We start from the raw sequence: 27,734 nt of genomic DNA, 5'->3' as shown, positions 1-27,734 counted from the left end.
AGATTTCTACGGCATGTCGGTGCAGGGAGCGCACGTTGAGTCAGGGGGCAGGGCCGCAGGGGCAGCAGCTGCGGGAACAAGTTCAAATGTACACAGTAAAAACACTGTAAACAACACACAATGGATCATGAAATAAAGAAAAAGAGAATAAAGGGGGATAACTATACAAAACGGAACGGAAGGCAGAAGAGAAAAGACCCAAGGTGTGCTGCCGGCGCAAGATCTGCGAGTGGAGGGGCTTTGAGTCGGAGCGGTGCGACTGCGGGCTGGAGCTGCTGGGGTGTGCTGGCCTGGACCAGAGGTCGAGGCATTACACACGCTCCCCCACAGCGATCGGCATTAAGTAGGGGAGGGGGGTGTGAGTGGGGCTGTGTCGGGGACGGGCCGCAGGGGCAGCAGCTGCGGGAACAAGTACAACAGTACACAGTAAAAAACATTGTAAACAACACACAATGGACCTGGCAATTAAATAATAAGAGAGTAAAGGGGGAATTACTATACAAAACGGAACGGCAGGAAGAAGTGTAAACACCTGAGGCGCGCTGCCGGCGCAAACTCTGCTTGTGGAGGGGCTCCGAGCCGGAGCGGTGTGACTGCGAGCCAGAGCTGCTGGGGAGTGCTGGCCTGGACCAGAGGTCAAGGCATTACAGGTGAGCTCCTACTACAACTCAGACTGTTGCTCTGTGGGCGAGTGTAAACTGTGTGCTGCTGTCTACTACAATCTAACTTACATGCTGGCATGCTGCATGTGTAATGCTGCACAAGTGTATGCGTTGTCCCGTATTTTTTTTTTGCTGGTATGTGCATCTTGGTTTGCGAACGGGTACTTTGTACGTGAACGGTTTCATTTAAAAATGACATATTGCTGGTGGATGTGTTCTGTCTATGTTCGAGGCATGTGGGCTGCTGAATTCATATCTATAGCATAGATCGCCGCCTAGTGTTGGGTCCGGATGATTGCACATTGTCGTCCTGGAAGAGTCTTCGAAGTATCACGAGATAGGTGGCTCCTCCCCTGGACTACAGTGCGCATGGGCATCGACTCCATCCTCAGATTGTTTTTTTCCGCCATTGGGTTCGGATGTAATTTCGTTATCTCCAGTTCGGAGTCAACATAAACTTTTCGAGGCCCGAAGGCCTTTTTCATACCGTCGGTATTGTTTGCGTTCGGTGCCCGGTTCTATTCCGACTCAGTTCCCGAGTTGGATATCCAGGGAGTCGCGTGACTCTTCGGTGATCGAGGCCCGGTCGACGCAGCAAGACCCTCGACAACATGGAACAAAGCCCGTTCAAGAATTGTCCTGTGTGTGGATCCAAGTATCCCCACATCGACGTCCACCCGGTGTGCAACAAGTGCCTGTCGACGGACCACGATGAAGCCAACTGTATGGCTTGTTCCAGGTTTCGTTCGAAGAAGACGATTCGGCTTCGGCGCGCGGCGCGCATGGAGGCCCGGCAGTCGGCCCCGGCACCAGTGGACATCTTCGACTGCGAAGAAGCAGACGAACACGAAGTTCAGATGCAGATTTCACCTCCAACGGAGGACATCGACTACGACTATGATGCGGATGTCGAAGGCCTAGACGTAGAAGAAGTCGTCGACGAGGTAGGAGACGACAATGAGGCCTATGGGGCCATGGAAGATAGCTCAGAGGAAGAGCTATGCCCCGTTCGAACAATTACAAAGGCTCAGGTCAAGGGATCGCCACGCGGCCTTACCCAAGACCTTCTACCAGGATCCACGGCCCCGCCTTCAGGCCCGGCTACGGACACTTCGGTGGAGCCGCCATTGTCGAAAACGAAACCAAAAGTGAAACCTTCGGTGTCGACAAAACTGAAAGTGGTTGAAACGCCATCGAAACCGAAGACGTCGGCACCCTCGTCTTCCGAGGTGTAGGGGCAACCCAAGCCAAAGAAAGTGGTCGACCCGGTGAAGTCGGGCAAAGGCGTCGAGCCGAAGTTGGTCAAGGGCGTTGAGCCGAAGTCCAAGAAGGGCGTCGAGCCGGAGTTAAGCAAGGGCGTCGAGCCGAAGTTGGTCAAGGGCGTCGAGCCGAAGTCCAAGAAGGGCGTCGAGCCGGAGTTAAGCAAGGGCGTCGAGCCGAAGTCCAAGAAGGGCTTCGAGCCGAAGTCCAGCAAGGGCATCGAGCCGAAAACTGGGGACCCGAAACAGGTTACCCAGGCCGCCGATCCGAAACAGTCGGCGTCGATGTCTGCTGTCACGGAAGGGGGGGCGTAGCGCCCCTAAGAAGGATGCTCCTACGCCTCGTCTGGAAAAGACCAAGTCATCGACGCTCGAGTCTTCACATGTTAGTGAGCCGAGGTCGTCTGTCGGGTCGACGAAACCGTCCGCTTCCTTTACGAAGCAGGTCTCGGACTCCCTGAAACGTATCAGGGACAAGGCTTCGACGGAAGAACCAAAGACACCTTCCGCCCCGAAGCAATCTGTCCCATCGTCTAAGTCTTCGACGCCAATCCTCTTCACGCTGCCGCCGAAGGTGGCACTGAAGGCCTTCGCACCACGGTCGGTGCCCGAAGCGCACTTGCAGTGTTCTGCGGGGTCGAAGCCTACTCACCCGGCTGGGGGCTTGACGCATCGACCACCATTGGTTGAGGAGCAGTCTGAGCGTTTCATCGATGCCGACACCGGGAAGCTTACGCTTTCCAAGAGGAAGATTACGGCGACACAGCCTTTGGAGTCATACACAATTCCTCTAAAGCGCAAAAAGCCTGCTTCAGATTCACCAGTCTTGGTCGAGCCACTGGTTCCTCGGACTCCAAGAATTGCCACACCCTCACCAACTTATTCGGATGTAGAGGATGCTGGGGATGATGACGAGGAGTACAACTTTCCTGCCAACACAGATCCTGATGAACAACAGGACTCATGGGCAGGGACAGGAGACCAGGGGGAATCAGCAACCCGCCCATGACCCTCAGGTCTACAACGTCAAGACCTCTCCCACTGAGGATTCTGCAGCATTTAATGCCTTAATCGAGAGGGCAGCAAAAAAAACACGACGTTCAGCTGCATGCTGACCCTGTTGAGGTGGACTTCCTCTTTGTCACTTTTTCAACAGCTGAAAAGACTGTAAAGACTCTCCCAATTTAAAGGGGGTCCTGAAACATGCTGCAGACATTTTTAAGGAGCCCACGCGGTCCAGGGTTGTCAACCCTAGAATTGAGAAAAAATACAGACCGGCACCTAGCAATCCTACCTACATCAAGGGCCAGTTGCCATTGGACTCTCTGGTTGTTTCTAATGCCCGCAAAAGGGCGAATTCGCAGACCACTGGTGAAGCTCCTCCCCCGGACAAAGAATCCAAAGTGCTGGAGGCATCAGGAAAGAGAGTGGCAGCTCAGGCGGCCAATATCTGGCGTATCTCTAACACGCATGCACTCTTGGCTAGATACGACAGGGCGCACTACGACACACTAGAGACCCTGTTGCAACATCTACCAGACCAATATACAGAGGCAGCGGAGATGCTTATCCAGGAAGGGAAGCTCATCTCCAACGCTTCCATTAAGTGTGCACTAGACGTTGCGGACACTGCAGCCAGGGCAATCAATACGAGTGTGATGTTGAGACGTCAGGCATGGCTTCGAATCTCCGGGTTTAAGCCGGAGATACAAACTACCATCCTGTACCAGCCGGTAAACCCTGACAGATTATTTGGTCCTGAGGTGGATACCACCCTGGAAAAAATAAAAAATGATACCGAGACTGCTAAGTCCATGGGAGCTCTACAGTCCCAACAGTTTCGAGGGAGCACTTTTCGTCGCTCAGGCAATAGGGGTGTTACCAGAGGCCAGATGTCCCAGCAAACACAATTCAATAAAGGTGGGGCGCAATCCTCTTACACCAAGCAGAGTAGAGGAGGTTACCGGGGCAACAGCTCCAAGGGCAGAGGCAGGGGCAACAACAACTCCCGTTCCTCCGCCTCCAACAAACAGTGACGCCCTGTCACTGCCCCCGACCATTCCACACCTGTCGGGGGGAGACTCCAGCAGTTCCTGCCAGTCTGGAAATCCATCACCACAGAGAGGTGGTTCAGGAAACTTATCCAGTTTGGTTATTGTTTGGAGCTCACATCCACTCCACCCAACATACCACCAAAACACCGTCCTATGTCCACGGAGCATTTGCACTTATTGCAGCAGGAGGTTCTTGTCATGCTGCAAAAGGGCGCAATAGAGCTCGTGCCAGTGGAGGAAGAAGGCACAGGAGTGTACTCCCTGTACTTCTTGATCCCAAAGAAGGACGGGTCCCTCAGACCTATTCTGGACCTCAGGCCCCTGAACCAGTATATTCTCTCCGAACACTTCCACATGCTGACGCTGCAGCAAGTTCTTCAGTTGCTCAATCAGGGAGACTTCCTCGCAACCTTGGACCTCAAGGATGCTTACTTCCACATTTCGCTCCATCCATCACACAAGAAATACCTCAGATTCACCGTTCTAAATCGGCATTACCAATTCAAGGTCCTTCCTTTCGGAGTGACCACGGCACCCAGAGTGTTCACAATGTGTCTGGCGACAGTGGCTGCGCACCTCAGAAGACACAACTTACATGTCTACCCTTACCTGGACGACTGGCCGGTTCAGGCAAAGTCAGCCCAGCAGTGCGCCGCCAACATGTCCCACACCATTCACCTTCTTCGCGGTCTGGGCTTCTCACTGAACTATCCGAAGTCGCACCTTCAGCCGGCCCATGTGCGGCAGTATCTGGGCGCGACGATAGATACTCTGGCGGCCACGGCTCAGCCAAATTCAGTGAGGATCGACAACATCCAGTCGCTAATCTGAAAGTTCAGACCGCAACACTCCCTTCCAGCGAGAGTGTTCATGCAGTTGATAGGCATGATGGCCTCCTGCATCTTCATAGTCCCGCACGCGAGGTTACATATGCGTCCGCTCCAAGAATGCTTGGCGCATCAATGGACTCAGGCTCAAGGGCGGTTGAACGACCTAGTGTTGGTGACTGGTCGGGCATACAACTCTCTGCATTGGTGGACTCCACACAACCTTTGCAAGGGCCGACCGTTCCAGGAGCCTGTGCCACAGATTATCCTGACGACGGACGCATCTCTCCAGGGATGGGGAGCTCATGTACTCCACTACACGGTGCAGGGACTATGGACGCAGCAGCAAAGGAAGATGCACATCAACTACCTAAAACTGATGGCAATCTTCATGGCGCTGAATGCATTCAAAGTACATCTGTGCAACAAGGTCGTGTTGATCCGGACGGACAACATGACGGCCATGTACTTCATCCAAAAGCAGGGAGGTACACACTCTCCACAGTTGTCTCATCTGGCTCAGAGCATGTGGAAGTGGGCCATTCAGAGGAACATCTTGCTCATGGCGGAACACCTCCCAGGCAAGGACAATCAGATGGCGGACCTGCTCAGCAGGTACAGCCACCAAATGCACGAGTGGGTGATACATCCATCAGTACTCCGCCCGTACTTCCAGCAGTGGGGTCATCCAGAGATAGACCTGTTCGCCACAAGGGAAAACGCAAAATGCCAAAGCTTTGCCGCCAGGTTCCCTCACCCACAGTCGCAGGGCAATGCGATATGGATGAACTGGTCAGGCAGATTTGCGTACGCTTTTCCCCCAGCGCCTCTCATACCGCTAGTGGCAAAAAAGCTAAAGCAACACTCGATGACACTCATCCTGGTTGCTCCAACGTGGGCACGCCAACCATGGTACACCACGTTTCTAGAACTGTCTGTGGTACCGCATCAACGGCTGCACCTCACACCCAGGCTTTTGACGCAGAACCATGGCGACATTCAGCATCCAGATCCGCAACCGCTCAATCTGGCGATCTGGCTCCTGAGGTCTTAGAGTTTGGCTACCTTGACTTGCCTCCAGAATGCATGGATATCATTCGGGAGGCGAGAAAGCCCACCACTAGAGCCTGCTATGCAGCGAAATGGAAGCGGTTTGTCGTTTACTGTACTGAACACCACATCAACCCGCTAGATGCATCCATTCCCAACATCATCTGTTATTTGTTACATCTTTACAAATGCAATCTGGCATATGCTTCCATTCGGATACACTTATCCGCCATAGCGGCTTATCTCCAAAACAGGCAGCATCTCTCCATTTTCAGAGTGCCCGCCATTAAAGCCTTCCTAGAAGCACTAAAGCGGGTCATCCCTCCAAGGACCCCGCCAGCTCCCGTATGGAACCTCAATGTGGTCCTCACCAGGTTGATGGGCCCACCTTTTGAGCCTCTACTTTCATGTGAGATTCAGTTCTTAACGTGGAAAGTGGCTTTTCTCATTGCCATTACGTCTCTACGACGTGTTAGTGAGCTGCAGGCGCTCACTGTACAAGAGCCATTCATTCAAATTCACTCTAACAGGGTGGTGCTGCGCACTAACCCTAAATTTCTTCCTAAAGTGGTTTCGCAGTTCCATGTCAATCAGACCATTGAACTGCCCACGTTCTTTCAAAACCCAGAGACGGTGGCCGAAAGAATGCTCCACACTCTGGATGTCAAACGAGCTTTAATGTACTACATCGATAGGACCAAAGCATTTAGGAAGACACAACAACTCTTTGTTGCCTTTTCGGCCCAGCACAAAGGCAACCCCATTTCCAAAGCAGGTATAGCCAGGTGGATCGTTAAGTGTATGCAGATTTGCTATCACAAGGCTAAGCGCACTTTAACGGTCCCTCCCAGAGCCCACTCCACCCGCAAGTTGGGGGCCTCTATGGCTTTCCTTGGTAATATCCCTTTGGAAGATATTTGTAGAGCAGCCACATGGTCTACACCACATACATTTACTAAACATTACTGTGTAGATGTGCACTCCAAGCAGCAGGCAGCTGTAGGGCAGGCTGTTCTTAAGACACTATTTCAGACTTCTGCAGCTGGCACAGGCGGCCGCCGTTAATGGAGGGACTGCTATGTATTCTATGCTATAGATATGAATTCAGAAGCCCACATGCCTCGAACTGAATATGCTACTTACCAGTATGCATCTGTTCTTGGCATGTAGGGCTGCTGACATTCATATCACCGGCCCTCCTCCCCGGCGCCTGTAGCGGCTGCAGACTTATTTACACTTCCTCTTAGCATGGCCATCGCTTACACTGTTACACTCCATCTTTGCCACAATGGCTAAAAACAATCTGAGGATGGAGTCGATGCCCATGCGCACTGTAGTCCAGGGGAGGAGCCACCTATCTCGTGATACTTCGAAGACTCTTCCAGGACAACAATGTGCAATCATCCGGACCCAACACTAGGCGGCGATCTATGCTATAGATATGAATGTCAGCAGCCCTACATGCCAAGAACAGATGCATACTGGTAAGTAGCATATTCATTTTGACACGTCCTCCACCTATGCTGCTGTGTCAATGTTACTCAAGAACAGAATAGCTTGGAAAACTGCTATCTTTTGTGGGGTACAATCAAGGGTGAGGCAGGGCACAGACAATCTGAGAGCAACAATATATTACTTAAAGGTTGATGTTCATTTATGTAGGACTGCACACTTTGAGGATTGCCCCTTGCAGACAAACAACCAAGTTACAGGATGAAACATGAGGTTGAACATTTGGAGGTCGAGTTTGCAATTTGTTCAGTATAATGCGCACAGTAACTACAAGGGCATCACTGGCTCCCTGAACATCCAGCAGGAACTCACTCCCTGTGGAAAAGCTCTGGAGCAGAGATGGCATGCAGCATTTGGAGTGTTAGAGATACACTGCCAAAAAAACAAAAACAGGAGGCCATTGTGCCACTAATCCTAAACCTGAGAAAGCCTGTGAGGTCCCAGGAAAGCGAAATCAGTACTAGAGTCAGCAAATGTAGATAAGTGAATTTAATGAAGAGCATATGGTGTAGGTCCATTATTACAAGAGCGTAACATATATCTGAAAGAGAAACGTTAGTGATAGATTCCTTGCCTTAGAATATCCCCAGGCGTCGGACTGGATCCGGAAAGTTTTGATAGCACTACCCCTGAGCGTCAGTAGGTGGCGTTGTGCGGCTCTGCGTCCCTCTCTGCCGTCGTATGCGCCGAGATGACGTCACGGAGACTACTTAGGTGCCACCCATGCGCACTGACATCAGTTCTTTCTTTTTCCACGCCAGTAAGCACAGATTCGGTTAGAGCACGTACCCTAGTCACTTTTTGACTATCTTTTTTTGGGACTTTTTGTCTCTTGTTGGTCTTCTCTGGTGCGTACGGATGCCTGGTTTTAAGTCCTGTGGGGCCTGCCGTCGCAATATGTTTGTGGCGGACCCCCACGACGTCTGTCTCTACTGCCTGGAGCACGACCACGACTCCTGGTCCTGTCTGAGCTGTCTGTCCATGGCCCCGAAGCCCTTGAGGGAGCGGCGCCAGAAGTTGCTTACATTTCGGGACTCGTCCCAGCGCCATTTGCGGTCTAGGGGCCGTTCTCGTGATCGCTCGCTGGGCCACCATCACCGCTCCTCGGTCTCCAAGTCTTCACCCTAGGATTCGGGTAAGAGACAACACAAAAAGAAGTCGAAGAAGCGTTGTCGCTCTCCGACATCCCCCCCGTTGGTCCTCGGATGCAGACGAGGGGGACAGGAGTTCCGCCCCTGCGGCTCCTTCCACGGCCTACCCGCCTTACCTGGGTCCATCGGCGACTCCCGCACAGGTGCAAGAGTTTCTTGCTGCCATAGACTGCCTGTTTAGGCCTCGGACTCCCGCCGGTGCGCCTTTGGACCCTGCGGTCCCCTGTCAGGATCTGTGAGAAAGTGCCATCTTTCTTGCATGGTATGCCACCACTTTTTGCTGAATTGCTGATGTGCTTTGACTGAGTGTGCCCTGGGCTCCTGCCAACGAGGCCTGTGTTCCTTCCCTAAAACTGTGTTGAAACTAAAACCCAATTGGCATCTCTGGCCACCTGTCAGCACCGGATAAATGGTACCCTGGGTACCCAGGGCATTGTGACCAGAGAAGACCCTAAGGTCTGCAGCACTTATTGTGCCACCCTAAGGGGCCCTGTACCCTGACACACACACACACACTGCCTTTGCAGGCTGAGTGTCTTGGTGCAGAACTAAACAAAGAGTCGACATGGCACACATCCCTCTGTGCCATGCTCACAAACACACTGCCCTGGCATCCATCAGTCACCCCTCTAGCTGGGTGCACTATGCCAGTGGTGTAGGCACAGGTGCATGACCCCTGTGCCCGTACAGTACCCAGGGGCCATTCCTGGGCACTGTAAGTGCAGTGCTGTCATTAAGAGTATAAAGTGCTGGGAGGTTGTCATTACGAACTCCACAGCACTATGATGGCTTCACTAAAGACTGAGAAGTTTGATATCAAACTTCTCAGCACATTAAACCCACACTGATGCCAGTGTGAGATTTAATGCTAAATGCACGACATAGGGCAACTTAGTGTTGTCCCTGAACCTAACCTACAATCCACATCTTGTCTGAGAGGCTGCCACACCGCAGACATGTTGTTGGACACCTGGGTAGAGAGTCCTCCGCTCTCCTGGGCCTGCAACAATGCACATCCTGGGCAAGGTGCTAGGTCTCCTTCCCCAGGATGGGCAGGGGAAGCTTCAAAGTCATGCCGCCTTTGTGAGCTTCTCCAGGCCACTTTCTGTACTCAGCAACTGGCCCCCACCGGTTCTGACTCCCACTCTGGCGGGAAGACTGGCCGGAAACCCTACGTGAGGAAAGGTGGTGTGCCAGCCTGTGCCAACTCCACCCCTCAGGTGGGAGAGGCGAGGTGAAGCACAACTCCGGGCTCCAGCCATCTTAAGGACGGGGAGCCCTGCCCAATCACAGATGGGCTCCTGCCCCCCTCCCACATGAGAGAAGCAGGATAGGGGGTAGTGCCCAGCCCAGGGACTGTAAGAAAGTGGCTTTGTATATACTGGACCAAAGTAAGGTACAGTGTGTACAGAGTCCACCGTCCCCAAAGGTTTGTCAGAGGCTAAAGTTAGATATAACCTTACTCTCTAAAGTTTTAGCTTGGTCGAGAAGTAAGGCAGTATCAGAGGACAGTGTAAAGCATTTGTTGTACACACTCAGTCAGCAAAAGGTTTCACACACTCAAGAAAAATTGTTTTGTATCAAAATTTATTTTAGAACCAACAAGGTATCAAAATATACTTTCTCAGAATGAATTACTTTAGTTTAAATACTTTGCTAGTAGGCAATAGACTTTTTAAGTGCAGTAGTTAGAGTTGTTGCAATGGGCAACACAATGCAACATTGAGCTCAATTTCTAGTTAAATGCTATCGGTTAATTTATGGATTACTTTTCTAACCACAGGACTGGATCCTAGATTCAGTCCTGGGGCATCTCCTGTAAACAGTTGAGTAAAATTGCGTTTTGGTTTCAGCAGTGATTTTTAAGGAATATTATTGTATTTTAAAAGTTGACACATAGAATCACCAATGTTATCCTATGGGAGGAAATTCACTTAGCAGGTAAGTAGTGTTGTTGTTACTTTTTCTTACTCAGTGTTGGTCCTGGATCCAGCACTGGTGCATCTCCTGCAAACACCTGAAAGAATGCGTTTAAGTCATACAGGTGGTTTTTAAGGAATATTTGTAGTTTTTGAAAATCGACACTTGGAAACTTTTCTGGTGAAAAACCAGACAATGGACTCCTATGGAAGGAAATACAAGTTACTGGTAAGTACGGTTAAAATTACTTTTCAGGTTCAGTGCTGGGTTAAAAGATGCAGCACTGGGTTCTCTCCTGATGACAGGTGAGTAAATTGGGATTCGTTGTTTAGCTGATTTTAGGTGAATATTTCAAAGTTTCAAAACTCCACACTTAATAGAATTTCCAAGTGAAACCAGTCAATGTAACCCTATGGAAGAAAAGTGAGTTATCGTCTTTTGGGTTAGTACTCGACTGGCACAGTTAAGGTTCTGGGCATAGACTCAGGGGTCTCCCATGGTCAGGTAGGTACAGTTGGTACACCCTCAGCGGCACAGGGGGAGCCGGGTGCCGAGGTATTTAGGCCCAATGTTATCCTATGAGAGGCAGGGGGCCTGCCGTTGGTGGCTGCTGGCTAGCAGGCCACGCGGCTGTGGTAGCTAGGCTCCTGGTCGGTCACTTTTTCAGGGCAAATAGGGAAGTAGATTAGGGCAAAGGTTGCACTGCCAACGTCCACTCAGGCGGCTAGGTGCAGGGTGCTTTTGACCCGTTGGGCGCTCAATGTTAATCAATGGAGATCTTGGAAGGTGAACAAAGGCTGTAGGCTCTGGGACGGAGATTCTTCCTATGCAGAACCAAACTCAGCGTGGCCCTGGAGGCCGCCATGGCGTCTCCGGGTCCGGGGGCCGGCGTGAGCGCCAGTCCACCTCCGCGACATCTGCCTCAAAGCCTTTCTAGTCTGAGCTTCGGGGAGCACCCCACGCCAGTGGGTGGCAGGATTCGTCATCACCTTCCCCATTGGCTTTCTGTCACTTCCGACCGGTGGGTGCTGCAACTTGTCCGGAGAGATTACTCCCTCCCCTTCGAGTCTACCCCCCTCCCCCCAGCCATGCCACCTCAGTTCCACCACATGTCAGGGGTCACTTTGCGCTTCTCCAGCAGGAAGTCAAAAAAGGTCGGGCAATGCACAAACGGATCATCTCTCGGTGGGTCGTTCTCTGCATCAAGGCCTGTTACTCGTTGGCTAAGAAGGACCCTCTTCTGGGGCTGCGTGCCCATTCTACCATGGCAACCGCAGCAACTACTGCCTTGGGACGCGGCGTTCCCTTGCAGGACATTTGTCAGGCAGCTATGTGGGCCTCGCTGCACACGTTTACCAAGCATTACTACCTTGACAGTCAAGTCCGGAGAAACAGCTTTTTTGGCCGTTCTGTTCTTCGTGACTTTCTGGTGTAATCTTATTCGCAGACCCACCACCGGGGTTGGTATTGCTGGGGTATCTATTCTGAGGTAAGGAATCTATCACTAACGTGTCTCTTTCAGATGCACAAGTTACTACTTGTGTAATGATATATCTGTAAGAGACATTAGTTAGTGATAGATTCCTTACACCCCACCCATCCTCCCCGTCCTGTGAACTGATTACTAGGGTTAAGGACATCCCTTTCAGGGCCCTAGTTTCATGGCACCAGTGGTCAGTTTCTTGCATGGCTCTGCGTTCCTGGCGCGGAAAGTCGTGTACAGAACTGAAGTCCGCGCGCGAAGTCTCCGTGACGTCATCTCGGCACATACGACACCAGCGAGGGACGCGGAGCCGCGCGACGCACCTACTGACGCGCAGGGTTACTGCTAGCAAATCTTTCCGTATCCAGTCTGACGCCTGGGGATATTCTAAGGTTAGGAATCTCATACAGATATATCTTTACACAAGTAGTAACTTGGCTTTAGTTCCTGCGTGGATCACAAACCCCAACCTTTATCCTGCCTGCCCATCCCTCTCGCCAGATGACACCACCTCTTACCATGAAGTCCTCAACAGGGAGGCCTCTTTCCACAAGGTGGAAATGGATAAGGATGCCATGGAGGAGGATTTTCTGATGGAAACCCTCTTGTCCTCTCAGCATTCTATACAGTACCTCCCAATGCTGAAGGGGTTGCTCAAACCAGCTCCTGATATTTTCAATGTACCCGTTAAAGCCCGGTGGTCACTCCTTTAAGAAAAGTAAGAAGATTGATGCTGCTGGCATATGTGTCGCTGCTCAGTTGGGTACCCATTGGTAGATTGTTAATACATTTGGATTACTTTCCAGGTATGACAGAGTACACTAGGGTTAAATGAAGGGCCTCGGATGCTGCTGACACTGCCGCAAGCTATATAAACGAACAAGGCTTGGGTCCTGTCACTACCTGGCCTGGACCATTACAATACCATCAAACAAACAAAGTGACCAGGTATGTTGTTATAATCCAATTAAATAGAACCCTAGACAATCAATTCTAAAGTCTGCGTGCTGCAACAATTGTGTTTTAACATGTTATGTGCATTTAATGTTAATGTTTATTCACTTACAATGTCCATCCAAATGATGTGTCGCCCTTCTCATGACATTAAATGATTGGGTGAATTTTGCTCTTCAAAAAGTTGGAAGTCAAAGTGAAGTAAAGCACGCAGACCTTAGAATTGATTGTCTAGGTTTCTATTCAATTCGATTATAACAACCTACCTTGTCACCTTGTTTGATGACACTGCGGCACGTGGCAGTAATTCCAGCATCCTCACCTGTATGAATGCTTAGCTCCGTGTCTCTGGCTTCACGCCAGATGTCCAGCAGCATCAACTTGCCCTTCGACAGAAAACACCTCTTCAGACCGCAGGTTGATCAGATGCTGGAGAAAATCAAGGACACGACAGCCAAGGCAACAGGTGCCCTTCAAACGCCCTCCCCTTGTGGGTCATTTTGGCACCCTGCCTACCGAGGTGGCTCTAAGGACACTCCCTCAGAGGCTTCCACCTCCTTCTAACTCCAGCAGCCTTAACATCCCTCCACCAGGGGTTATATTCGTGGTACATAAGGTGCTCCAAAGGTAGAGGTAGGGTGGTTTCGCAAGGGAACTGCCCCCACCAAACAGTGATTTACCCCTACTTTCCCTGATCACATGACATCTTTCGGGGATTGCCTTCAAGGGGTCTGAACCACATGCAAGCATATCACCTCAGACCAGTGGGTGCTAGACACGTCATGGTTAATATTGATGCTCGCTTCCTCTCCTCCCAACAACCCACTCGCAGACACATCCTCTCCCAACAGCACAAACTCCTACATCGGAAAGAGATGCATGCTGCACTCTTCAAGGGTGCTACAGAGACAGTGCCACCACACCTACAAGGCACAGGGATGTATTCCCTCTACAAGGACAGTTCCAGCAGGCCCATTCTAGAATTCAGGTTACTAGACGAGTACATCCTGTCAGAACACTTCCCCGTGCTCACTTTAGAGGATGTCTTATCACTACTGCAACAAGACGACTTCATGACTGCCCTCGACCTCAAAGATGCCTACTTCTACATTACAATTTCCCCAGCTCACTTATGCTACCTGCTGTTTGTGGTAAGTGGCAAATATTATCAATTCATGGTGCTGCTGTTCGGTGTCACCATCGCCCCCAGAGTTTTTTCAAAGTATTTAGCAGTGATAGCCACATACCTACAGCGCAAGGGCAGCCACATGTTACCTTACCTGGATGACTGGCTGATCAAGAGTGCAAATCATCAGCAGTTCTCGCACATACTCAGGCCACTATAAACTTTCTACACGACTTGGGCTTTACCATCAAGGACACCAAGTTCCACCTCCAACCCCTTCAGATTCAGCCCTATCTAGGGGCTGTCCTCAACCCATTGATGGACAGGGTCTATCCCAGTCCTGCAAGGGGGGAAGCCTTCCAGGCGTTGCTTCGTTTTTTTCAGCCAGACCACTGGGTCACCGTCAAAACAATAGTACTCCACTTCAGGTTATACATGAGCCCGTTGCAAGAATGCTGAGCGCAACAGTTGTCTGAAGCAGAGGGTCATTGGGAAGATCTAGTGTTGGTTGGAAGCAGCACTTATTGCTCTTTACAGTGGTGGAACAGATGCAACCTGTTGCAGGGGTGGCCCTTTCTCGCCCTCATTCTGCACACCACCATCACAACCGACTCCTCCTTGATGGGGTGGGGGATGCATTTACAGGCACTCACTGTCCAAGGTCAGTGGCCACCCTTTTCACCTGGGTAGTCCCATCAATTGCCTAGAACTTTTGGCTTTTCAACTAGTGATCATTCGTACAGGCAACAGTACTGCCATGACTATCTACAAAGGCAAGACGACACTCTCTCTCTCCTGAGTGGACTGCGTTAGCTATGAGCATTTGATGGTGGGCGTTCTGCCACGTAGTTCATCTGCTGATGAAGTACCTTCTGGAAGTGGACAACAAATCTGTAGACCTCAGCAGGATGCAGCAACAAGACCACAAGTGGGAACTACATTTGCCTGTACTCTCAAGTACTTCTGGCGGTTTCTCAAAATGGACCTTCACCACCCCAGAAAATGAAAAATACCCAAGCTTCTCCTTCAGGTACCCATAGTCCATGGGCAATGCATTATGGATGATCTGGTCCGGGACATTTGCCTATGCTTTTTCGTCTCTCCCACTTCTTCTGTCCATGGTTCGGAAACTTCAGCAGACCTCTCTCACCTCATCCTGGTGGGTCCCACATGGGCCAGTCAGCCCTGGTTCACCAGCCTTCTCAAACTCTGTGGTTCCACATGAGTGGCTCCCCGATAGACCAGACCTTCTCACGCATAACCATCGAGAAATCAGATTCCCCGACCCCTAAACCCTCAACCTTGCGATTTGGCTCTTGAGGTCATAGAGTTTGGATATCTAAACCTTCCTTTGGAATGCATGGACATTCTTAGGGAAGCATGCAGATCACCACCCATGCCTGCTATGTTGAAACGATTCATCCATTGCAGCCTATCATGGCACATTGACCCTTGGCAGCAAGTGTCCAGGACAATGTTACCTTCCACACTTGCAGGCATGTGGCCTCACCTACACTTCCATTCGGCTCCACTTAGCTACAGTGAGTGCCTATCTTTAGTATAGGGAACACATATCCCTCTTGGCAATCCCTGTTATCAAAGCTTTTATGGAAGGTCTTAAATTAATTATTCCTCCAAGGGTGGCCCGGACCTGTTTGGAAGTTAGGCCAGTTTTCTTTCCCTAACCGGATTCAGCTGTAGAAAGGACTCTCCATAATCTGGATATGAAGCAAACTCTTATGTTCTATGTAGATAGAACAAAACCCTTTTGCAAGACTCAATAACTTTTTTTGCCTTCCGAAATCTGCACAAGGCACAGGCTCTTTATTAATCAGGCATGGCCAGGTGGATTGTTAAGTGTATTCAAACATGCTATGCAGAAGCCAAGAGACCTTTGCGTATCCCCCCCTCCCCCTCCCAAAGCCCACTCTACCTATAAAAAGTGGGGCCTCTAATGGCCTTTTTAGGGAACATTCCTATAGCTGTTATTTGCAAAGCAGCTTAATGTCACACTGCACACTATCACTAAACCTTTTTGTGTGGATATTCTGGGGCACCACCAAGCAAATGTTCGGCAGGCTGTACTCTGTACACTTTTTTCAGTAATCTGCAACCTCCTCAAGCTAGCCACCGCTTAGCACTGCTTAACAGTCTATGTGCAACATGTGTATCTACAGCCACACATGCTTTGAAGGGAAAATGTTATCCTGTAAGCATCTGTTTGTGGTATGTAGTGATGTAGATTCGCATTTACCCTCCCTCCTCCCCGGAAGCCTTTAGTTGTTGCAGGTATCTTTTATCCTACAACTTTTCTCTGCCTGGTCATCTCTCTTCTGTATTGCTGTGCTCCATTTCCATTCTAACCAGCCGTGCGGAAAGCAATTCCACAGTGGAGCCACCTCCTATGCTCACTGCCAGCAAAAATGGCATCATAGTACCTCGTGACTCGAGAAGACTTCTTTGAAGAAAAACAACTTGCACACATCCGGGCCCAACACTAGATGGCAGGAGTATGCCCAGCCTGTGAATCTATAGCACTACATGCCACAAACAGATGCTTACAGGGTAAGTTATATTAATGTGGTAGAGCTGGGACAGCAAGCTCTCTAGCAGCCCTGTAGGCTCTTCCGCAGTGGTGTCAATAGAGGAATCTGATGAAAGGTGTTCCTTTTACTCTTGCACACAGTAGCGATGGGCTCCTCCCTGATGGGATGGGGATAGAACTGTGTCTTAGAAGGATGGTCAGGTCTTTTCACCTGATCCAGACAACACAACCAGCATGCATTTTCCAAGCGCAAACAAGGTAGAAATTCTTTGGTTCAAATTCCATACTATCTAGCAGTGACTGATGGCACAAAAGTTCTTGGTAACAGGGTGTCACCATCCAGGTGTTAGAAATGTGGAGGCATACACTTCTAGCACATGAGTTCAAGGATACGAATAATGGCTCTGGAACAAAAACCATTAATGTTCCACAAATTGGGCTTGAATGGCATGCCCTTTTGGTTTCACTGGATACACCCTGATATACTCAGTTTCTGAAATGGCAAATCAGGTGTAGAAAACATATGGCAAATAAAAGGGAAACAAGTTCGCAAGTTTTTATTGTTTGAGACTTTGTTTTGTTAAAGTGTCTCATGGTTAGTGACAGCAAACAAATATAACCATAATCATTTTAATTTGATCATATTTATCAATTTGTGTATATTTCATTGGTGTTTTAAATAACATTTGGTTATTACAATGTTTCACTTCAGGAATGAAAAAAAGATTTCAATTCAATTTGAAGCCTGTAACTCCTTCAGGAACATGTTCCCATTCTATAATCCTATTTGTCATGGAGAGTACAATATGTATTGCATCCGTAATCCCATAAAATAATTGACACTATCATTTGTGTCAATAGAAAAACTGAGCAACCTTACCTGGTCCTGTCAATACATATCCCCTTGACTTAAGAGATATCAAAGCTTTATTCTCATTAAACTGCAAAAACACCATGCACCGCCCTACCTACCTGCCGTGAGGGCAACGGCTTGACCAGCACAGTCCAGCGCCGTGAGGGGAACGGCAGCCACGCACAGCAGTCCATCTCCACCGGGTCACAGAACTCCAACCCCCAGGTGCCCCGGCGGCCGAGTCGCGTCCCTGACGCTACCTTCGCGCCTGGAGGCGCCTGAAAAACAAGGAGCGCCGAGCGCTCAGGGTCCCCCTGCACCGCCCTACCTACCTGCCGTGAGGGCAACGGCTTGACCAGCACAGTCCAGCGCCGTGAGGGGAACGTCAGCCACGCACAGCAGTCCATCTCCACCGGGTCACAGAACTCCAACCCCCAGGTGCCCCGGCGGCCGAGTCGCGTCCCTGACGCTACCTTCGCGCCTGGAGGCGCCTGAAAAACAAGGAGCGCCGAGCGCTCAGGGTCCCCCTGCACCGCCCTACCTACCTGCCGTGAGGGCAACGGCTTGACCAGCACAGTCCAGCGCCGTGAGGGGAACGGCAGCCACGCACAGCAGTCCATCTCCACCGGGTCACAGAACTCCAACCCCCAGGTGCCCCGGCGGCCGAGTCGCGTCCCTGGCGCTACCTTCGCGCCTGGAGGCGCCTGAAAAACAAGGAGCGCCGAGCGCTCAGGGTCCCCCTGCACCGCCCTACCTACCTGCCGTGAGGGCAACGGCTTGACCAGCACAGTCCAGCGCCGTGAGGGGAACGGCAGCCACGCACAGCAGTCCATCTCCACCGGGTCACAGAACTCCAACCCCCAGGTGCCCCGGCGGCCGAGTCGCGTCCCTGACGCTACCTTCGCGCCTGGAGGCGCCTGAAAAACAAGGAGCGCCGAGCGCTCAGGGTCCCCCTGCACCGCCCTACCTACCTGCCGTGAGGGCAACGGCTTGACCAGCACAGTCCAGCGCCGTGAGGGGAACGGCAGCCACGCACAGCAGTCCATCTCCACCGGGTCACAGAACTCCAACCCCCAGGTGCCCCGGCGGCCGAGTCGCGTCCCTGACGCTACCTTCGCGCCTGGAGGCGCCTGAAAAACAAGGAGCGCCGAGCGCTCAGGGTCCCCCTGCACCGCCCTACCTACCTGCCGTGAGGGCAACGGCTTGACCAGCACAGTCCAGCGCCGTGAGGGGAACGGCAGCCACGCACAGCAGTCCATCTCCACCGGGTCACAGAACTCCAACCCCCAGGTGCCCCGGCGGCCGAGTCGCGTCCCTGACGCTACCTTCGCGCCTGGAGGCGCCTGAAAAACAAGGAGCGCCGAGCGCTCAGGGTCCCCCTGCACCGCCCTACCTACCTGCCGTGAGGGCAACGGCTTGACCAGCACAGTCCAGCGCCGTGAGGGGAACGGCAGCCACGCACAGCAGTCCATCTCCACCGGGTCACAGAACTCCAACCCCCAGGTGCCCCGGCGGCCGAGTCGCGTCCCTGACGCTACCTTCGCGCCTGGAGGCGCCTGAAAAACAAGGAGCGCCGAGCGCTCAGGGTCCCCCTGCACCGCCCTACCTACCTGCCGTGAGGGCAACGGCTTGACCAGCACAGTCCAGCGCCGTGAGGGGAACGGCAGCCACGCACAGCAGTCCATCTCCACCGGGTCACAGAACTCCAACCCCCAGGTGCCCCGGCGGCCGAGTCGCGTCCCTGACGCTACCTTCGCGCCTGGAGGCGCCTGAAAAACAAGGAGCGCCGAGCGCTCAGGGTCCCCCTGCACCGCCCTACCTACCTGCCGTGAGGGCAACGGCTTGACCAGCACAGTCCAGCGCCGTGAGGGGAACGGCAGCCACGCACAGCAGTCCATCTCCACCGGGTCACAGAACTCCAACCCCCAGGTGCCCCGGCGGCCGAGTCGCGTCCCTGACGCTACCTTCGCGCCTGGAGGCGCCTGAAAAACAAGTAACACCTCTCGCAACGCGAGACGCGCGCGGGAGCGCCCGGGGCTAAGCCCGGGCAAAGGGCGGGCCCTCTACGGCCCTCTAAGGCCGGATAAGGACGGGACGGGCCACCCCCCTTGGTAGTCACACTTGATTGCCCAATTTCACGAAGGTAAATACCATCTCGTATTGATATTTTGTCATAATTCGCTCTATAATCTTTTATCGCCATGACTTCCAAGGGGGATCATTCAATTAGTGAAGCTTGCAATAGGCAAACGTTCTCTTTATTAGAGGAGTTAAACCTCCTATGCCAAACAACCTACGCTACATTGTTAACCCCCCCTCCGCCCAAAAGCGTTGGTGTACTTCCAGACAAGGCTACAATCCTAGATCCCTACATACTATATAACAAAGCCTGCAGCCCGATCGCTCCATGTCTTGAACCCTCCAAAGCCCAAGCTGTGAAAAGGAAAGAAAATGGCGTAAATCAAGGAGGAAATGATCCCACAATTCACAAAATGTGCTTAAGTCCACTCATTTCTAACTTTTCACTGAACCCACCGACTCCTGAGCACCCAGAGCCCATGGCATCTCCTCCTTGTTCGCACATATTGCCCCTTATTGAACAACTGTTTAGCTCAATGATTACCCCCCTGTTAGAAAAAATTAACATGCTAGGGGATAGGCTCTCTGGTATAGAGAAAACCATTAAGTTAAATCCGCTGGGGGGTGAAGGTAGTGACATACTTAATTGCCCTAAATCAACTGCTATCCAACCAGGCTCTAAACCATCTGTGCAGGGCAAAGGACATCAAACACAACCTGCTGGCCCTAGTGTACCAGGGCAAAAAATAGCTAAACACTCTGCTACAGTCTCCCTCTCCCAGCCGACTGTACCTAGAGTAGGTCACAAGAAGGCTAATTCTATTCACTTACCACCGGAAGCGGCCCCATATGTGTGCATCCTTGCGGGTGTACCTGCTCTCCCACGTGGAAAGCCTGAGAGACAACATGATCTAGTTAATAAAACTAAATTCTGGCTGTCAAAAAATAGGCCTCTCCCTTGTAACTTATACGGAGCAATTAGGAGCGTCAGAAGGGTGAGCTGGTTGGGCTCCCTCCCCAAAGACCTGCCTGGGGACTTGGTACTTGTGAGATTCAGAGACAGTAACATTGTCCCTTACTTGAAAACTAGGCCGCCCCAAATAAGAGACGGCCCAATATCCATATGGGACTTACATGATTTTTATCCCAACATCGTGTGTTCTCTTCCTTTTCCGAGATGGACATGTAAAAATGACTAACCACGAACTCTGTTGATACTGCCTCAACTCTGGAGCAGAAAAGAAATTTTAGGACTGGGACACTACTGTACTATATTTTGGTTTAGAATGGTCTGTGTGTTAGTGATGCAGTTTTTTTTATATTGACTTTTGTCCTCTTTTACTTCTGATTTTGAAACTTTTTTTACAATGTAATTGATGATTTTAAACCGAAATTTTATTTCTATCTTTATAACAGTTATAATTATGTATGCTTATATGATATTTCTTTCTGAATATCGAATAAAGCTTATTTTGAACCTTTGAACCACCATCATTTATCTTTAAAAGGTAATAATCTAATAATATCTGAATTTTGTAAAACTTCATATTTTGTAATATCCTTTAAATGCCCATGCTGCTGATTCCAAAGGTCAACATCACCCTGAAACAGTCCAAAGAATGATCCTGATCATCCCGATTGCTGTAGAATTGCCTCAGTGTTACAGATTACCACATCTGCTCCAGATGTCTGAGAGGCCAAACATGAAAGCCTGCTCTCTCCCCCAGGTTCTAATCCAATTTACTCCAGCACAACGTTCCTTTTCTTAGTTTAACAGTCTCACTCTAGAATTCCTCCGAATGGCCATCAGAATCTGCCACGTGGATGCATGATAATGTTAATAGAATTAAAACGTCCATCTACCAGTCTCATCATATGTCTTCTGCATCTGATTCCTGCGGGCAACCAGAAGGAAGAGCTAATTTTTTTTCTTTCTGTACATTCTCCACTTAGCTCAATCAGGCTTTCAGTTCTTTTCTGTAAGGTATACCAGGCAACTATTGTAGCTGTCGAAAGTGTGCCTCTTTGGTCTCATTTTAATGGTTTGTGTAATAAATATTACTGAAGGTTTTTAAATGTTCTAGGTAGGAGACCTTCTATTCCATAGAAGTTTTTAATTTTTTTCGCACATTGAGGAGTTCCACCTCTTTCTATCTCTACTGAATCTTCCTTCAAAAAACACTAAAATGTGGCTTTCTGTCCAGAGCCAGTGAGTTTTAAGCGTTATGTTTTTTGGAACCACATGCTGTGCTGCATAGAAATAAGGCACCTTTAAGGATACAGCCATCCTTTCTCCCTAAAGTGGTCGCGTATTTCCATGTCAATCCAATCTTATTTATTTCCACCTTTCAAAATCCTTAGAAGGGTGGTTCTTTGATCACAATTACTCAAGCAGAATTGTGGATGGATGCTGTTATGTGTGGCCTGTGCTCAGAGCCTTGTGATGTTATTGCCAATTTCAAGAGTTAACAGAATGAGAGGAGTCTACGCTCAGGTTATGTGGCCCAGCGTTTGGAGGGGAGCTGATGCCCAGTGGATCGTTCCCATTTAGTGTTGTTCATGTAGAGACCACACATTACCTGATACATGCATTGGAACAGGATGGCAGCAGTAATCTGGATTACAGCAATGGAGTCCGACCTCAGATCTGTTTCTCTTCCTCCAGTTAGCAATGGGGAAACTGGCCAGTTGAGTGAATGGTCAGTGCATTCTTTGGGCCAGAGGAGAGGACCATGTCTCTTTGAAATAAAGGGTTGTTGTGAAGCACCCTATAAACAGTATGCAGGTTGTTTCAGGAAGCCTTCTTACAAATGGCTTATGGGTGGAGGGGTTTTGAACAGCATGCCCTGTAAACTTTTGTAGAGGCTTCCAAAAGAGCACACAGTTGAATACAATTAAATTAAAATGTGTTCTTAAAGTCATCACTATTAAAAAGGAGATCAGATATAAAGACAAAGGTTCATTTTTATTGATAACATTGTGCCTTGGTTCTTGGGACTCTAAGATGTTTGCAGGCCCTTGTGTGACTTGAAATTTGAGGCATCAGATTAGTGTTCAGCTAAATGTTGGTTCCAATATTCCAATCTGAGGGGATTGTGTTTAATAAAGTGGGGGAAGCCAAGGAGTTTTAACCTAGTTTAGGAATGAGGCCAAGCCAATGTAACTACAAAAAAGATGGTGGGGGGTATCAGTGTGTGTGTCAGCCCCTAGCCTGTACCCTATGAGTGTTGTGGAATTAAGATGCTGTTAGTTAGTGGAGGTCCTGGAAACACTATTGTGGGATTAACCAGCCCCTTCCCCTGCCTGTGGCTAATACTCTGATTTGTCAATGGGATAGGTTTGGCGTCTTGGATGTTCCATACATTGTCCACGACCCTCCCATTCTGTTGTGGTTTTAACCGCTTAAATTGTTCCTAACATATGATTTTCTGGGAGCCATATGAGGCTTTCTTAGCAGAATTGCTTCTTTTTTCCAGTAGCAGTTTTTCAGCCACAGACTGCTTCAAGAATGGGGAATAACAGCCTAACTGTTCCATGCCGGCGTAGGAAAGTGTCTGGCAGAGTTGGGGCCACAACTGCCTGTGTACTCAAAATCATTCTGGTCGGTCTTTCTTTGCTTTCTCACAGAGTGCTGGCTCTGCAAGCTATCTGCGTGGAATTGCTGGGCCTTCAAAGAAGGGCATTAGAGCTTGCATGTACAAGCTGCATGACTGTGTTGTCACGCCCACAAAGGCAACACGAAGGTGAACCAACAACTTGTGCTTCACAACTTGTGTTCTACCCATAAAGCACCGGGACACATCGGCTTATAACGGAACACCATAATCACACTGTATACAGGCCACATCTCACAACCCACCCCTGTTATGGAGGAAGAAGTGAAGGTCTCCCATTCCAGATGGGATTTTACACAGAGTGGTTCGGTGGACACGAGTCTGAGTTACAGGTGAAAAAACCTGTGCCCCATACTAGAGCCCACAATCACCATCTTCTCCATATGCGAGTGAGGTGGCAGTAGCCAGCAGCCACTATGCATCAGTGTGTAATTCCATGCCCAGAAAAGACTTGTGTTTTTCTATTTCAGCAACAGAAACATGGAGCACCCTTAGTGGACCCTCACCGTCAAATCCATTGAAGTTTAACAGGGCAAATCAAAAAATGTCACATTGGGCCAGGATAGTACATAGTTCTTTTCCATGTGAGGATAGTCTGTTTCTGCAGCTATTAATAATGTGCTGTTTTCTTTCTTTCATTGCCTAGGTGAAAGGAGTGAACCTTTCATGTGTGAGGACATGCATGGTGGTAGCAGAGGAGCGGCCGAGAATTGTACTGACTCAGTCATTCTCCAAAATCTTCAAGGATCTAGGCCTGTCAACTCGTGCTGTGAGCACCACCTTTGGATGCCGGGTGAATGTGGCCCTTTGTTTGCAGGTGAGAATTAACTCCACGGGTCAGTTGTCCTCAGTAGGGCATGCAACTGGTGAATAAATCAAACAAAATTGTGCCTTGATATATATAGCACATGGAGGATTGTAGTTCCAACCTCCTCTCTTAGTTCCTGAACCATAACACTACTTAGTGTGGGGGAATTGGGGAGTATTCCTTATGTTAAACCGAGTATTCTCATATCAGCCTCTGCTTCCACTGCTCTTATTGTAATGCTAAGAGCCCATCACTGCATTCATTCCCAATATATTCTGGGAAATATGCATTCTGTTAACCTGTGGTTTACCTGCATTAGTTATACTATTACTATACACTCTTTCTTAATAGCAAAATGTAGGTACCTTGCCACCTAATGGTTTAAAAAAAAAAATGTTTTGCATGAAGATATCATTTATTCCTATACCATGTCATACACAAGCTGCTCACAAACCTGGCATTCATACAAGCCCTTCACCAGTTCATCAAATTCCTTACTCATTTTGCCTCTGTGCGGCAGCACTGAGGCAAAGCCTATTGGAGTTAAAGATATAAAATGGCTGTCAGTATGTTGCTAAGCAGACAACACACTACTTTGTTGTGTAAGCTGTAAAGTGTATCCTTCTGCTCATAAAACACGGAATTCGGTGCAGCAATCCCTTGCCAACCTCACCCTGTACATGGGGACGTACTAGTGGAGAGAAGTGAATCTGTTTACCAATGCCTCCGTTGTGCCTGCACTGCCCCTTCCCACATTCTCCTTGTTCCTTGTTATTCCAAGCTGCACCAGGTACCTGAATCGGATAAATCCCCTGCACACCTGCCAGTTGTTAAGGCCATGGACTGCCAAGTATGAAGCCATGCACATTATACCAACGTGTTTGGGCCCAGCACCTTCCTCTCCTCAGACACGAGCATGAAACATGCTGTTCTTTTATGCAGCGGCTGCCCTTCTTTAAGGCGGAGGAACGCCGCCCCACTACCACCGTAAAATTAAACAAGTTTTATTATCCTTTTATTTGCATCTCCCTGGACCCGCCCCCATTACTCTGATGAGTCTTGGGGGCGGGTCCAGGGGATGACGTTGCTGGTGGGGGAGTGGCGGGCACTCCTTTCACTGCACATGAGGTGTTTGGCTGATCGTCTCAGGCCGGCCAAACCCTCATGCACAGTGATGCCCTCTCCAGCCCCAACTGGGTTGCTGGGGCTGGAGAAAGCAGGCACAGGCTTCCAGTCTGCCTAGGAGAGCAAGTTCCCAGCTCTCCGGCCAATACGAACGTTGCTTTCATGCAGCGTCAGGATTTGCCGCAGTGCAGTCTGGGAACCTGTGTCCAGAAAAAAGAAGAGCGCGATGCGGCTGACAGCAGCGGCGTTCAAGGTAAGTTTTTTTTTTTGCCCCCTCCCCCCCCCCCCCCCCCCCCCCCATTTAGGCTGTGTAGGTTTCTTTCCTCGCCTATTTCCAGCAATTCACCTGCCTAAATGTCATCTCTTGCCTAGCGAGCAGTCATCTGATGCACACCTGCACTCTATGGGCTGCTATCAGTAGAGTTCCCTATTGGCCCTTTTTGGTTCAATGCACCGTCAGAGTGCATCTTAGCGTAGAACGTCTTAAAATGTAGGAGTATAAAGTGAACTGTACTTCCAGCCAGTGGCATAACAAGATATCCAATAACAAGATATCCTACCCATGGCCACTCCACTTTCAAGGTAGAGGTCATCACTTTCCTTTGGCCAGTGGTGCCAGATACCCTGGCAAAGTGAAAGCAACTGGTTACATAACCACTTTTCACCATTGCCAGACAAACCTATTCATCATGATGTAGCCGGGGGTACAAGGAAGGCACACCCACTTGGGATCTAACCTTTTTCAACCATGGTGACTGTATTACATAGGCAGGTTGAACTCAGATCCTTGTTTAGGCACAGAGGTTTCACGCTGGCATTGCACTGTAGGATTGAGCACATCCTTCTTTATGGACATGGTGGTGCAGTCCCATTGCTCTGAGGGAACAAGCAAGTCTTGCGCCTGAGCTTGGCCCTAGCACCAAGTCTCTGTTTGCATGGTGAATAGAGCTCTTCTCCTGTGGGTTTCTTCAGACACATTCTAACCAAGTCAATCTAGCTTCTAACTCCTCTGTTGAGGAATGGAGGACAAGCCTGGCTGGAAAGAGTTTGCACAAAATGTTCCCCTCTCTATGACACAAAAAACACAAGCATTTGCACGGTCATCCAATGGAGTCTTAATGGGAGGTTGCTGCTATAATGTAGGTACAGTAGCCTCGAGGACATGGACTGTCCTCGCCCTGTCACTCGAGATTTTGGGAGAGCAGAACTTTGCACCAGACTCCCAGTGCAGCCACAGATTGAGGTAGTACTCATTCTGTTTTAGGGAATGTGGACTGTATTTGAACAAGTAAAACAGGTTTGATCATTTAGTTGGGGAGCAGCTGAACCTTGACCTGACTCTGTCAGCTCATCTAACCTTGGACCTAAGTGCAAGCTTTTGGTCTGTTTTCTATACTTGTATCACATTCCTTGTTAAATTAAGTGCCGGTCAAGGAGACTACTACAATCCATCCTCTCCTTAGTTTCCAGGCTCACATAGCTGTTCCTAACTTACTTGTGACATCTCCCACCACTTGAACACCAGTCCTAGGCTCCAGCCCATCTTCCTGTAAACTGGCCGCACCCCATTTTCTTGTCTCTGATCCTTTCATGACTGCTCCATCCCAGACAACTTGTAGCAGCAAGATTCCCACAAATCCTTCTCTTTATTAAGAGGCTTCACTTGGCGGATCCAGTCACTGACCCAGATACGGATTCCCATAGTGTAATCCAGGAAGATCTGCTTGCCAAGACCTTAGAAGCTCAGTCCATTCACACCATGTCAATCTCACAGAGATTAAGGGTATCTATGCTGTCGTGGCAGCTTTGACCCTCCCATTAAAGCCATTTCTAGCCATTGAGTCCTATGTCCTTTTACATGTCTTGTTGCAGTAGACCTTTCGTGGGCTATACCAAGAACTTAAAGTGGTTTTATAGTCAGCCCACTGCTTTTAGTGGCTGGCTTTGTTGTCACTCTCAATTGCTTTCTTCTTATTCAGTACCTTTCCTTCATCTTCTTGTGTTTTTCCTCCACTTGAGCCTAGGCTCTTTACCATCTTTTTGATTGGTTGATTTGGATCCATCTACTTCTCATTTTTTGAGAAATATGTTTTCTTTTTCGTTAAGCATTCCATGAGCGCGCAAGTGTTTCCTTGCTCTCTCTCCCTCTTCTGTGGTTCCTTTATGCCAAATACCCACCCCTGCACTACATGTTGCTCTATCGCCATTGTGTGCTGCTCTCTCTCTCTCGTAGTTCTCCCTCTACCAATCCCATCTCCCGTGCAGCGTATGGCTCTCTCCCAGTGTGCTGCTTTTCTCCTCCTTTAACCCTACTCCCCCGCCAGCCTAATTTTTATTTTATCACCTTGCCCACACCCCGTTGCTTCCCCCACCCGCTCCTACATTGTGCGTCAACCCATTCAAGTCCTTTTTAGGTCTCGCCTAAGCAGCACGTGTGCTATCTCTTCTAGACATGCTGTATTCAGGATATGGGCATAAAGCCCCGCTGTGAGAAGTTGGCCTGATGTGCAGTGCTCACTATTCTAGTGATCACTATATATCAGTCCAAACAACCCTTATTGATGATTGGTTGTAAGTCAACCTTATAGACCAGCTATCCTAGTAGCATGGATACGAGCAGTCTAAGGCTAAGACTCTAGAGAGCGTGTTAAGCCAGCTGTTTTACCATCACATTACCCCTTGAACACCCAGTGAAAGGACACCACACAAGTT

General features: G+C 49.7%; 1 protein-coding gene across 2 annotated transcripts in view; it reads left to right on the top strand.

The window, feature by feature from the left end:
* DIP2A (DIP2 acetate--CoA ligase A) overlaps positions 1-27,734 on the top strand; it is a 784,944-nt gene that overhangs the window by 675,977 nt on the left and 81,233 nt on the right. For both annotated transcript variants that reach the window (XM_078681430.1, XM_078681429.1), the window contains one exon: positions 23,736-23,906. In XM_078681430.1, coding sequence (XP_078537556.1) covers positions 23,736-23,906 — 171 coding nt within the window. The remainder of the gene's footprint in view (positions 1-23,735; positions 23,907-27,734) is intronic.

This window comes from Lissotriton helveticus, chromosome 3_1 (assembly GCF_964261635.1).
Source record: "Lissotriton helveticus chromosome 3_1, aLisHel1.1, whole genome shotgun sequence".
In the NCBI taxonomy this organism is placed as follows: Eukaryota; Metazoa; Chordata; class Amphibia; order Caudata; family Salamandridae; genus Lissotriton; species Lissotriton helveticus.
The sequence above is the reverse complement of the archived record's forward strand: the minus strand, read 5'-3'. Positions and strand labels throughout refer to the sequence as shown.